General features: G+C 52.9%; 1 protein-coding gene across 5 annotated transcripts in view; it reads left to right on the top strand.

The window, feature by feature from the left end:
- EFR3B (EFR3 homolog B) overlaps positions 1-13,767 on the top strand; it is a 153,394-nt gene that overhangs the window by 20,117 nt on the left and 119,510 nt on the right. For 3 of the 5 annotated variants that reach the window (XM_073335564.1, XM_073335560.1, XM_073335559.1), the window contains exon 1: positions 1,479-2,080. The exons of 1 other annotated variant lie outside the window; for it this stretch is intronic. In XM_073335564.1, the coding sequence (XP_073191665.1) occupies positions 2,041-2,080 (40 nt within the window). In that variant the 5' untranslated portion in view covers positions 1,479-2,040. Of the gene's footprint in view, positions 1-1,478; positions 2,081-12,607; positions 12,837-13,767 lie in introns of those variants that run through there. One more of the 5 variants, XM_073335562.1, reaches the window with a different exon arrangement.

Raw genomic sequence — 13,767 nt, 5'->3', positions numbered from 1 at the left:
ATCTGCTCCTGCTTTCCCATCTGCCCAGCTCACCAAACCCTGCTCCTGGCTCAGCCCTGCCCCAGCTGTTTTCTTCCCGCTTTGTGTAGCAAACAAGCCCATTCCGTCGCTCTCCTTGCCCGCTGGTGGGGAGGAGTGAGAATCTCCGCTTTGCTCAGTGCCTGCAAGGATTTTTAGCTTGCTGTTTGAAGAGGAGACCCGGTTCTGTGTTTGGCTCTGGCTTAAAGGTGACGTGACAAGGAAAATGAAGCTTGTGCCTTTTTTTTATTTGCTGCTTTTTGGTGGTCTGAAAAGAAACTTGGTAAAAATAATAAAATCTTGCTTGATTTGTTGTATTTTTACACTAGAAATCCAGGTTTTGCCTGCCCAGTGCGGGTATGGGAGGAGCGGAGAGCTGGTGCAATGGTGACCCCAGAAGAGTTAGAGAGCGAAAGTGGAGCTATTAAGAGAAGGGATTTTAGTCAGATGATTTCAGACTTTGGTTTTGCTACCACCTGTTTAGATTCATAGATTCCAAGGCCAGACAGGACCACTGTGATCATCGAGTCTAACCCTCCTGTATAATAGGCCAGAGAACTTCCCGCAAATAATTCCTAGAGCTTTTAGACAGACATCCAATCTGGATCTGAAAATTTCTAGTTATGGAGAATCCACCACAGCCCGTGGTAAATAGTTCCAGTGGTTAATTACCCTCATTGTTAAAAATGTACACCTTATTTCCAGTCTGAATTTGTCTAGCTGCAGCTTCCAGGCATTGGATCTTGACATGTCTTTGTCTGCTAGACTGAAGAGCCATGACCAAATATTTGTCCTCATGTAGGTGCTAATAGATGGGGATCAAGTCACCCCTTTGCCCCCTCTAACTCTAATGTCAAAGGGAACTCGCAAGGAAAGTTCTAGCACCTTTGCTTCATCACGTATCCTGCAGGAGTGCCTGGGGCGCATGCAAAGCCAGGGGGCTTAAACTGGCCATTCCTGACAGGTTAACCCGCCCCCCATCCTTTCGTTTAGCTCTTCTCAGGCCTGCTTTGTCCATCAGAAAGAAGCAATAAATAAATAAAAGGCCATGGGCCCGATTAGAAAAGATCCTTTTCAAGTGGGGCGGAAGCCCCTGGCCAGGCTTTTAAAAGGAAGCGGCCTGGGGATTCGGAGGCACCCAACCTGCAACACTTGAAAAGACCCTGATTTCCAGAAAATGCGGAGCAGCCAAGGGGGGAATCCCAGCCCCTTTGCCATGGGAAGCGCGTGTAACAGGCCGGGGAGGCTAAGCCTCCCCCCAGAAGGCTGGCCAAGGGCCTTTACGGTGTCTCAGCTTTGGCCCCATCGGAAGAGCTTGGCTGGCTGTAGCCAGGTGTGCGGTGCTGACAAACAGGGGCCGTTCCGCTCGAGCGTTCCCAGCGGAATTTTAATGGCACCTTTAACCAATGAAACCTCCACCGGCTTCTCTCTGTCCTTGGGGAGGAATTGGAATGTGGTTAGAAGGGAGGTTAGAAGAAGGATTTAGGGAGACAAATGGAGAGGAGATGGGAAGGGGAAGGAGAAGCCACAGAAAGTAGCTGGTAATTGTATACTGATGCCTTTCATAGCGTGAGGCAAGGCGAAATGAACGGCTCTGGGAGAGATCAAAAGAAAGTACAGAGAGAGCAAGAGAGAGAGAGAGAGAGAGAAAGAGCAAGTGAATGAGCCAGGGAGAGGGATGGATTCCTGATGAGCCAGAATTAGAGGGTTACAGAATCAGCTGAGAGGCAGCTGAAGAAATAAACAGTGGCTCTGGGAGGCAGGGAGCAAACAGACAGGCAGGAGGAGGGGGGGAAAAGCCAGAATAACAGGAGCCTTAAAGCCGAGAGCTGGGAAATTAGAGCAGTCAGGGGTGACTGTTTTTGCACAGGAGGCAAATTGGGATTTTTGCGGGGAGGCAGAGATTTGTGCGGGTGCAGTTTGCAGTGAGAGTCCTGGTCTCTGTGAAGGCAGGAGACGCAGCTCCTTCTCCTGCAGCTCTCTGCCCCAGCTGAAGGAGCATCCCCACACTGAAGTTGCCTGATGGATTGCAGAGCTGCTGTGGACCATCACGTTTGCAATGGTAATGTATTGTCTGGGCGCAGGGGAACACATGGGAGACAGGCTGGAAGTCAGGAGAGGAAGGATGGGCTGGTGGCTCAGGCTTCAGCCTGGGAGAACGGGGTTCTGTTCCTGGCTCTGCTGCAGACTCTCTGTGTGATCCCAGACAAGTCACCTAGGGGAGGGTTACTCTTAAAAAGCTGGTTTCAGAGTAGGAGCCATGTTAATCTGTATCCGCAAAAAGGAAAGGAGGACTTGTGGCACCTTAGAGACTAACCCATTTATTTGAGCATAAGCTTTTGTGAGCTACAGCTCACTGCATCCGATGAAGCTGTAGCCCACGGACGCTCATGCTCAAATAAATGGGTCAGTCTCTAAGGTGCCACAAGTCCTCCTTTCCTTTTTACTTAAAAAGCTGTGCTGGAGCAGCTTTGTGGGGGAGCTTTTCCCATCCACACAGTGAATCCACCTCTGCCAGAGGTAGTGACTGGGAGAAGCTCTTCTGTCCGCAGTGGGGGGTAGGTTGGTGTATCTGCATCACTCAGGGGTGTGGATTTTTCACACCCCTGGGCGACGTAGTTATACTGATGTAAGTTTGTAGTGTAGACCTGAATCCAGTCTCTCTGTGCCTCAGTTTCCCATCTCTAAAATGGGAACAATAATCTCTCCTTTCTTTCACCCTTTGTCTTGTTTGTTTCGATCGTAAACTCTTCAGGGCAGGGGCTCGCGCTGAATGAAATGGCTGTGACTCCAACTTCCCTCTCCCAACCTGGCTTAACCCCAGAAGGAACAAACAAGATTTTCCATTGTTTCATGTCACCTTCTGCTGAATGGAGGGTAGGTTTATTAAGTGCTGAGGGAAGGTCTGACCCTGGAGCACGTGTGAGTGGCTATCTCCAGAGAAATGAAAGTGGTGTCTAATTTTAGTTTCGGTTTGGCAGCAGTGGCAGCTGTGTCAGGAAGCCTGGCTTCCTCCATGTGGCGTTGCAGGATTGAGCGTCCCACGGACTAGGTGGTTTGTATGCGGTTCACAAGCGGTGGCCGAATACTAGAATGGGTGCAGGCCACTGGATCTCAGACATCCGTGTTTGCAAAAAGAACAGGAGTCCTTGTGGCACCTTGGAGACTAACACATTTATTAGAGCATAAGCTTTTGTGGGCTACAGCCCACTTCATTGGATGCATAGAATGGAACATATAGTAAAAAGATAGATATATACATACATACAGAGAAGTTGGAAGTTTCCATACAAACTGTAAGAGGCTAATTAGTTAAGATGATCTATTATCAGCAGGAGAAAACACCTTTTGTCGTGATAATCAAGATGGCCATTTAGACAGTTGGCAAGAAGGTGTGAGGATACTTTAACTTAGGGAAATGGATTCAATATGTGTAATGACCCAGCCACTCCCGGTCTCTATTCAAACCCAGTGTGTCATGGCAGACGCTATGTGGAAGCCCCCATGATAGAGCCCTTTCAGATTCCCCTCCCTGATTTGTGTTTTAACAAGCGAGCGTCTTCTTACAGGTTTGAATGCGGTTTCAAACGCTTTCCAGGGTTGGGATTGGGGTACCCCTCTGCAGTAGCAGAAATGGGTTTGCCTGCTACTGCCCTCTGCGGGGCAGAATGTCCGAAGGGCTTGTGTGTTCGCATGGCAGAGCAGTCTCTCTAGTTCACCAGGCAGCCGCCTGGGGCTTTGAGCTGTAGGATGGGAGTTCAATCTCTGAGGCTTGTAAATATCCTTTAGGCCACCAGCTGTTCTTGTGTATTAAGAGGCATTATGTCTAAGGGCAGGAAGATGATGAGACCCTGTCAATGTCAACAATGGAGAGGACTTATTCAGTGCGATCCATGATTTTATGGCAGACATTGACCCCCTACTGACAAGGCAGCATGGAGGCCAGGTTCCACATGGCCCCAAAGCGAGCACTAGTCATTCTGATTTGCCTTATGTAGGATGCAGGTCTCCATGCTGATCGGTCACACCCACTGAGGTCAGTGGAGTTCCTCGGCATGTACGGGGGAGTCACAGTTTCAACATCAGGCCCACAGAGTGGAAGGGAGCTGGTTAGGGACATTAAGCAAGTGGGTGGGAAGGCCTGAAACTGACCAGCTCCACCTTCCTTTAAATGTAATGTCCTGTGGTGAGAGGAGATGGGAAATGAGGGACAGGCAAGAAAACCATCACTTGATGGGGCAGAGCTGCACAGGGGGAAGGGTGTAATCGTACAGCCTGGTGTGTTAGAATACATGCATGCGGCAGCTGGATAAGCAATACAAAGGAGCCGCAGACTTTAGGGCAGGGATGTGAGGGCACTGGAAGGACTGCAAAAGTGTGTGTGGGGGGACTGTGGGGGGAAAGCAACCAAAATGGGCCAAATGTGGGTGGTGCTGAGACCCCACGTGCCAAGTCACAACACCACACACTCCCAGCTGCCCCTCCGTCATCACAGCAGGGAAGGGGTTCTGCCATTGCATCACCCAGCTCTGGTCAGGGGACAAGGGGGAGCTGGGCCCCCTGGATCCCTCCTCCTTGCGCCCCTGCCAAGTTCAGGGCCTCAGAAGTGTGTGAAAGGGGCGGTGGTTGTTTGGTGCCATCCCCCATCTCCGGCGCCTGTGCCGGGATGCCAAAGAGCGCCCTAGAGGGATGGCACGAAACAAAGTGGCTATTGGCTTGCAATTTGATGTGGCAGCTGAGAAAGTTAATGTGACTTTGGGCTTCATACATGGCTGTGTCCATATTAGCATTGTATGGACCTGTAATTCTCAATGGGCGCAGTTCCACGTACAGTATCAATGGCAGGCCCTGTCATGTAGCTGGGGAGTAAGGCTCACCATGGTAAAAACACTTGAGCCTTAACTACCCTAGAACGTCTGCTACTGTTATTATAGGTGGAGCTGAACCTGCTGGGGAATTATAGCGGAGACCAGGCCACTAGAGGCTGATGATGTGGAGCAGGGACAGGATCCTTTCCTTTGTGGCCCTGGTGGGACTGCAGCTGGATCACTGCAGTCCGTTCTGGGCATTTCAGTGCAAGACAGACGATGCTTTGTCGATTTCACACAAGAGAAACATGGGGCTAGATCAGTGCTACTCAGACCTCAGTGGAGCAGGAGTCAAATTAGCCATCAGCACGACCCAAAAGAGCCACAGGAGTGGGAATTCATTGTTTCACTCAGTAGAGTACTATATTCCCGAGCCTCTGTTTGCCCGAAGCTGGGAATGGACGACAGGGAATGGGTCACTTGATGATGACCTGTTCTGTTCATTCCCTCTGGGGCACCTGGCATTGGCCACTGTTGGAAGACAGGCTACTGGGCTGGATGGGCCTATGGTCTGACCCAGTATGGCCGTTCTTATATATTTGTATTTAAACAGTATAGTAGGAGGAATATTTAGTTAATTTATATATTAATTAATTAATATTTAGTTTAGATATATAAATAAAATAATACTTGGTCAGTTATTTTGCTGTGAGAATTATATATATTTAATTACTCTGTGTGTGTGTGTGTATATATATATATAAAATTTTCACAGCAAAATGACTGACCAGGTATTATTCTTTTATCAACTACAATTGGTTAATAACAAAGTAAAAGCCTCCTGATCGGCTAATAACTTAGACGGGTTAATAATTAAATCGCACTATGTTTTAATATCATGTGCTGCAAAGAGCTGCAGGAGATGCATTAAAGAGCTGCTTGCGGCTCCCGAGCCTCAGTCTGAGTGTCACTGGGCTAGAGGGACAGACAGGCTTGGGAAAGATTAAAAGAACTGGACACTTTGGAGAAGTGATGGCCAAGTGCGGGAGAAGGGAGGAAGGATGATGACCAATTTACAAACCAACTGTAGCGAGCAGCGGATGCGGTGTTGTTGTCACTGTGTCGGGGCCCAGGATAGTAGAGAGACAAGGTGAGGGAGGGAATATCTTTCATTGGACCATCTTCTGTTGGTGAGAGAGACGACCGTTCAAGCCACACAAAGCTGCTTTCCAGGTGGGTCCCTGTGTAACTGGCAGCATCCAAAGCATTAACGATGAGTTAAAACTGGGGGAACACGGCTCTGTAGGCTCATCAAAGAAAATGCGCGATAAACAATCTAGAAGGGGATAGCCCAGCACTTAATTTACTGGAACCGGCCTCTCTTAATTCGAGAAGTAGTTCTTTACGAATCCTGGCTGGGTGACAAAACGTATCAAAGGGCAAGATGTGCTGAAGTATCAGAAAAGAGCAGGCCCATAAATCAGCGGGCAGTGGGTGCTGCTTTGCAAACAGCCTCCCTGCAGCACTCTTCATGCCAAGTCTGTTGGTGATCAGAAATTCTGCCACTGCAAAGTCTTTGTATCCAGTGGTTCCATACGGCTGATTGCTCCCTGGACCCAAGCAGTTTCATGAGCCTTGCGCTGATGCAATGAGAAGTTGATGTCTGAGACACCTCCCTGCCCTGCCCTTTCCAACCAGTACCCTCTCAAAGTTAGCATTGCAAACCCCAGTGGGGAGCATGCCCTCCCCAGCCAGTGTCCAGAGGCGGGAGCGAGGAGTCCTGGCTCTGCCAAAGACCTGCTGTCTGGGGTACGTCACATCCCCTCTCGTGCTGCGTTTCCCCCTGTGGAATATTGATGCCTCTTTGGTAAAGTGCTATGAGATCTATAGATAAATGTCAGGTTTCAGAGTAACAGCCGTGTTAGTCTGTATTCGCAAAAAGAAAAGGAGTACTTGTGGCACCTTAGAGACTAACCAATTTATTTGAGCATAAGCTTTCGTGAAGGTGCGAGAAGAGCTATGGATTCCCATGACTAATCAGAGCTCCTTATGTTTTTTGTGGTCTACTAACAGCCGGATGCCCAGATTTTGACCAGCTGCATCGTGGCACTTGGTGATTAGCACATGAGAAGAGCCTAATATCACGAACCTGCCCTGACACCATGAGCAGGGGGCAAAATAGGGAGCAAGGAGCCATGGCTGGGGTATTCTTCAGCCCTGCAAAGCCTCATGGGGTTATTGAAGCATGGGCACAATTTAGGGCAGCCCTAAGGCCAGAGGCCTCATCAGCCCTACTCTCCTGAATAAGGAAGACGCAGAGCTCTGGCCCTGCAGTGGTGCAAGGATGAATCAGGCCTAAAGAAGAGTTTGATCTGGCTCCTGAAATGAATGAGGACCCAGTGGGGTGACATGCTCCCTGTGGGTGGCAGGGCTGGTAGGACATGATTCACCTCTTCCTGTTTTCTGGGTGTCAGTTTCTTAGCTTCATGTTTGGAAGCACAGAGCATTCCTGTTGGTGCTTCCTCGGGGTAGCTCCCCCCCCGCCCACTGTGTGCTAGGCGTGAGGAACAAGCGGTCCTTGGGAGGGAGGGATCTGAGTTGGGCATTGGGTGGTCTGTCTGCGTTCAGTGCTGCTGCGGGCACAAGTCGAGATTTCCCTCCCCTGGCCAGGCTTTGCCTGCAGAGCGCTTCCAAAGGCAGATGGCTTCTGTGCCACCTTTGGGCTGTCATGGTGGCTACAGATTCTGCCCCAGAGCCCGTTCCCAGTGGAGTGCAATGGGGGCTGCACCATTAGAAGTGCAGTCAAGACTTTAGTCTAAAGTCCTTTCTCCCCATCTAGTAGCTGCAGTCCTGAAGGGAATTAAAGCTCCATATGGTGCCTCTCAAAACAGGCAGCAGGGCAGAGGACGTGGCAGGATTAGATCCAAGCTCCCTGGCTGAAGGTATTTGTCTGCCGTTTGTCTCTCGACTTCTCAGCTCGGGAGGCTGGTTAGATCCCCGTTGCTGCTCAGTGTTCAAGTGGCAGTGACATTCATCTCGGGCCAGGAGGCTGCAGCCTTTCCTTTCAGATGTGGATGGTGGGAGAGTTCCCCAAAGGGCTAGGTCTCCCATTACTGACCTGGCCTGGCTCAACGTAGCCGATTAGGTGTGACCGAAATGCCACCGGAAGGATAGAGCTTGCATTTGCCTCTCGGGCTACGGAGCCAATACCCAGGCGTAATACAATGTAAACTCAGTGGTTGCATAATGATTATTTAATATTTACATGACCACAGTGCCTCCCTTAGAGGTCCCCATCAGGATCACTGGGAATTGTGTCTAGGGCTGTGCAAACATATACGAACACATGGCCCCTGCCCCAAAGAGCTTACAGTCTCAGAAGACAATTGACATATGAAGGGCGCGGGAAAGAAGCCAGATAATTTGCTACAACTTTTATATTAAAAAAAATGTCAAGTGTCCCCCATCTGCGCCTTACGATAACCAGCGTTTGATGCATTGGGTGACAGAGCAGCAGCCGCCAGCCCCCATCTGTGCACACATTACATATGTCCTGGCCTGTCCTAGAACCTCCATCGCGCTTGCCACCAAATCATCAGCCCTCCCCGTCGCACCAACTGTGAACGATCCCCCTGCACTCAGTGGGTTACAGGGACTGGTTCTGCGTGAGGAGTGTGGCCCTGTCTTTCCGTTGGTAGCGCTGGCGATGCTTGGAGAGGGTCGCTCATTGAGGGTAGGGAGCCACAGAGACCAAACCCTGTCGTGCACTCTCCAGCAGGGAGCAATCCACTAGCCCCTGAGTGATGTGTTGATGTCGCCACTAGTTACTGGCCATTCAGCTGCACGGGAAGCAGGGCTAGATGCATGTGGCCCAGAGCCAAGATTCATTCACTTTCCCTGTGTGAGTCCCACTGGCAGCTCCTGGGCCCTTCTCTGGGAAGGGTGCTGCTGAGAACTCTGGCTTGCTGGATCCACGTCCTACCTGATGAGGATCGCCAATGCCTGCTCGGGTTTCACTTCTCCTGAGGACAGAGGGTAAATCAGTGCAGAGAACTATTATCAATGGTATGTCTGTGGGGCCTTTGTTAGCTATGGCCAACTCAAGTCATCACGGGGAGTAAGTGTGGCCTAGTTGGGAGAGCAGTGGATGTGGGAGCCAGGATCTGCCAATACCTTGCTGGGCAAGTCATGTGGCCTCTCTCGGCCTCAGTTTCCCCATCTTGCTTCTCTCAGAGTGGAAGCTTCATTGGATTTCTTTTGCACCAGAGGGAGGTCCAGTCAGGAACCCCAGACCCAAATGCCTTCCAGCTTTGCTGATCTGGATTCCAATTCCCCTCGCATAACCGTTTGGGTCCATCTCTACTGAGTTCTCTCTCCATCCTCTTCCCCCTCCCCGACCTAGTCATCTTCAAGCATGCGCCCTCTAGGGACCTTATTTTCATTGGGTCATTGTGCTTCTTCCTGACATGCCAAGTGCAAGCTGAGTGTCTTCTGCTGACTCTCCACACAAGGGAGAGCTTCACTGTCTAATGCTATAGAATTTCAGTCGTTTCTAGAATCTAGGCCTGTTTGTTGGTTTGAAATACAGCACACCTGTATCTGTCTTCATTTGTTAACTCCCTCTCCTTGCCCCTTTTGCGCCGGCCTCTCCTGTCACCTGAACAGTGTTTTTGGAAACCTGTGCCACTCCCACTCCGCCGAACATTTAAAAATAGCCAGGTGTGATGCACAGATGGGCATGATATCTTTTGCTGTCCCTGCAGCTCGCTAGCCAACCTGGCTCCCAGAGCTGAGCTGCTGCAGACGTCATCTGTGATACTGCTGTGCAGGGCACAAAGATCTCTCGGCTGGATACGCAGTTGAAGCTCTTGTTGATGCGGGTTTTTTGGGCTGGGAGGCAGAGGTGGGGAATTCAGTTCTAGACAAAAACACAAGGGATAATGTGGGGAGGGATAGGGAGGGATGTAATAATCAGTGTTTTCCAGATTGGAGAAAGGATTTTTCAAACGTCCACATGGCTTATTGCCAGCAACAGAGAGTAATGAGACTAATACTGAGTACCAAGGCCTGGATTTGGAAAAGAACGTAGCTCCCATTTAGATACCTATGTAAATGGCAGGATTTTCAGACAGACTCAGGGATAATCCCCTCTGGAAGAGAGTGGCCTCCCCAGATGTTTAACTTGTTGTTGCTGAGGGGAGCAAATGGGAAGATGGGGACGTGTGACTCTCTGGTCTAGCTCTTCTCAGCCAATCTGCCACAGTGGGTCATGGGTAGCCAGACCTAATAGTCAGAGCCAGAGTCTGCAGTTTGCAAGGGAGGTGTCCAGAGTCAGCTGAGTCAGGATACTGGGAGGTCAGAGGCAGGAGACAAAGGGGAGATCAGAACCACTAGTCAGGAAGCAAGGTCAGAGGCAGGAGGCAAACTGGAGTTCGGGAACCACAAGTCAGATGCCAGGAGTCAAGCCGGGTAGGGATGCCAGGATATCAAGCCAGGGAAATACAGAAGAGGGAGCACAAGGCACACTATCCAGACCAGGTTGGAGTCCAGTTAGTTCAGACAACTTCCTGCTCCTGCTGCTGGCTTAAGTAGGGCTAGTTGGCCAATCAGCTGATTTGGGACTCTGCCAATCAGGGCGGAGCCTCGCACTGGGGCTGGGCAGGGTCCCATGTAAGCTGCTGCCAGCCACCAGGTGGGTGGAGGGTTGAAACATGGCTGCTGCCATAAACATTGTGGGCCTGGACTAAGACCCATATGGGTCATGATGGAAGCTCCTCTTCTCACCAAGACACCCTTTGCCACAGGAAGTGCAGAGCCTTGTATGAGTGGGGAACTACTGGCCTAGGCTGCATGGAGAGGGAGGGAGAAGATATCATGAATCAAGAGGAAAGAGTTCTTCTCAGATGATTACACCACTGTGCTAGGCTTTATTCTGCCTTACTCAATGCTGCTTGCTCAGTAATACAGAACCGAACGCCCCCAATCTCGTTTGATCTCGGAAGGCAATACTGAAGTTCCCAGCAGGGCGAGCTGCCTTCAGCGATGGAAAAATCTCTCTTACTAGCCATCCTTTCAGTAAGTCTCTGTTATGATTGCTGATAGGGGTACAGTACTATAAACGTGATTTTTTCAGAGGTGCTGAGCGCCCACAGCTCCTTGAAGGCTTCACCCGGGGCTGGGGGAACTCAGTAACTCAGATGTGTACAGGGCCTGATTGTCAATCTGCCTAGGTTCTTATATGGCCCCTACTTTCTGAGGACCTCACTGTCATTAATGGGTTTTATCCTCAGTACCTTGATGAGATAGGGAAACATCATCCCCATATGGGGGAACTTAGGCAGAGGGTAGATTAAGTGATTTACCTAAGGCCCCACAGGAAGTCTGTATCTGAGCCAGTAGCTGAACCCAGGTGTCCTGCGTCCTAGACTTATGCCCTGTCCATTAGATCATACTTCCTATGAATGCTAAGTATGGGTGTCCTTGACTTTGATATCCCAGGCCAGGAGTCCCAAGCCTTCTGGGGAAATGTGCCAGCTAAGTTTTGCCTGTACCAACCAGTGTCTGCCACCTCCTGTCTCGGTGCGTGTGCACTAACCTGTGACGGGGAGCTTGTGCTTGCCAGACTGTAATTCAGAGCAATCTCAGCTCCGTGCGACATGCTGAAGATCCAGCTTCACGTGGTGGTAAGGAGAGATCTTAAGTGTATTGATAACACATGTCTGGGAACCACTTGTGTAGCAGATGGTGCCCAGGACGTGGGCAATAGCAGTGACCAGGTTTTCAGGTGGCGAGGGGGACCCTCAGTAGGTGAAGGTCTGCTCAGCTGTTCTGGGGAAAGGCTACACCTACATTGCGGGAGGCAGCTGTCTCGCGTGGGAAAGGGGAATCCCATCTATCTGTCTCTTTCCAGAACAGAAAGTGGGGTATGTGTTTGGCTGACCCGGGGATCAGTTGCTAAGCTCTCAGAGGCTGTCACTGCCTGCTGGACAAATAACACTTTCTCCTGTTAAAGCCTGGCTTTGTTTCTTCTAGGGGTCGCTGGTTTATGGCCTGCCATGGACGTGAGAGATGGGAGCGGTGTCTTGCTTGTAGCAGAGTAAACACATAATGGGGAAGTAATGAGTGATTGATGGCCGCACAAGTCACAGAGCTCTGTAGTGTGGCCCATGGCTGCCATCATTTAAATACAGGGCCAGGGCTGGCACAGATTCCAGTCCCAGTGGGTGCTTGGACCAAGAGGGGGCATTGCAGACTGGGATCGGCAGTCTCCATCCCCCTGCTTGTAGGGACCACCATGGACAAGCTCCTCACAAACATCAGTTGAATTGATCCTCTCAGCATTGGCACTGTAGGAAGGATTATTGTGCCTATTTCAGGGATAGGAACTGAGGCCCATAGACACCTTAGGCCAGCTTTGCAAGTGCTCAGCCCACCCAGGCCCTGCTGGATTGTCAGACAGAAACCATCAGGCACCAGAAGGAGGAGCACTCTTGACAGGTGGAGCAGGGGGCAGGTGAAAAACCCGCAGTGAGCGACTTGCTCAAGGTCATGCAGGGATTGTGGGGGGAGCGCTGGGATTTGAACCCAGAGCTCCTGAGTCCCGGCTCTTCCTTCCCGGCTGGGCGCACCGAGGCAGTGGTGCGGGGACAGGGGCTCCATTTGATCCCCGACAGGTACAGCCCTGGGCTGGGCAAAGCTGGGAGAGCCGGAGGAGGAGCGGCTGCTCCGGTGTGATAGGGGGGCGAGCCCAGCCCCAGGGCGGAAGGGATTTGGTCTGGGCCCCTCTCCCTTTGTGTGCGGGACGCTCCAGGTGCCAGCAGCCCCGGGCGGGGCGGATCCGGATTAACAGCCCCTCCCGGGGGCGGCTCTCCCCGCTGCGGAATGAGCCTCACGCCGCCCCATTCATGCTGCTGCTTCCGCCCACCCCGCCGCTCTCCGGCCCGCCCGGCGGCTGAGAGGCAGAGCCGGCGGCGGCCGCTGCGGGGGCCCGAGGAGCCGGAGCCATGTACGGTGAGAGAACCGGGCGGCGGATCCGGGGCGCATCCCCGCCCCCCAGCCCTGGCGGGCTTTGCGCGGCTGCCCCCCACCCCGAGGCTGGAGCCCCGGGGCGGGGAGAGCCCCCTTCGGGGAGCCCCCTCGGGGGCCGGTCTCTCCGGAGCGGGGGAGCAGAGCGGCCCCGTGCGCCCCCGCTGCGCCCCGGGCTCTCTGCAAGCGCCGCGTCCGGCCCCGCGCGGCTCTCGGAGCCGGCGCAGCGGTCCGCAGGCTGCCCGGGACGGGGGATCGGGTCCCGGTGGGTGCGGGGGGGGGGGGGGGGGCGCAGCAGGGGATAAGGCAGCTCGGTTTGGCTGGGGGGGTTTCCCCCCGCCCCTGAGCTTGAGCGTCTGGCTCCGTCCCCAGCCACATTGCTGCTGCGTGTCCCCAGGGTGCTGGCGGGTCCAGCCCGGTCCCCCGCCTGCCTGGGCTGAACGGGGCGGTGGGAGCCCCGCGCTGGCTGGGCATCAGCGCCTGGCTCACGCCTGCCCCCCGCCGCGGCTGAGGAGGGAGGCCAGGCTGGGAGAGGGGAGGGAAACCCGCCGTGAGCCCCCCTCCTCCCCCCACCCTCCGGTCGCCCCCCCTCCCCCCACCCTCCGGTCGCTGGCTTCGCTGCGCGCTCTCCTTGCAGGGGCTGCTGCGGCGCCGATCGTGGGGCCGCTCTGGCTCGTGTAGACGCTTCTGGGGCGGCTGCGACCCCGGGCTGGCTGGGTTCCCTGCAGCGTGCGGGGCTGCCGGGCTTGGAACGGGCTAGTAGGGGGAAAATGCCCTGGGACGTGTTAGCCCGTAAGGGGGGGGGGTGGGCCCAGGGGAGCCGGAGGAAGGTCTTCGGCCGTCAGGTTCTGGTCCTGGGTGTGTGGCTGATTTGTGTGGTGGCCGTGAGCCAGTCGCTTTGCCTCTCCGTGCCTGT

Source organism: Lepidochelys kempii, chromosome 3 (assembly GCF_965140265.1).
Source record: "Lepidochelys kempii isolate rLepKem1 chromosome 3, rLepKem1.hap2, whole genome shotgun sequence".
Classification (NCBI taxonomy): Eukaryota; Metazoa; Chordata; order Testudines; family Cheloniidae; genus Lepidochelys; species Lepidochelys kempii.
The sequence above is the reverse complement of the archived record's forward strand: the minus strand, read 5'-3'. Positions and strand labels throughout refer to the sequence as shown.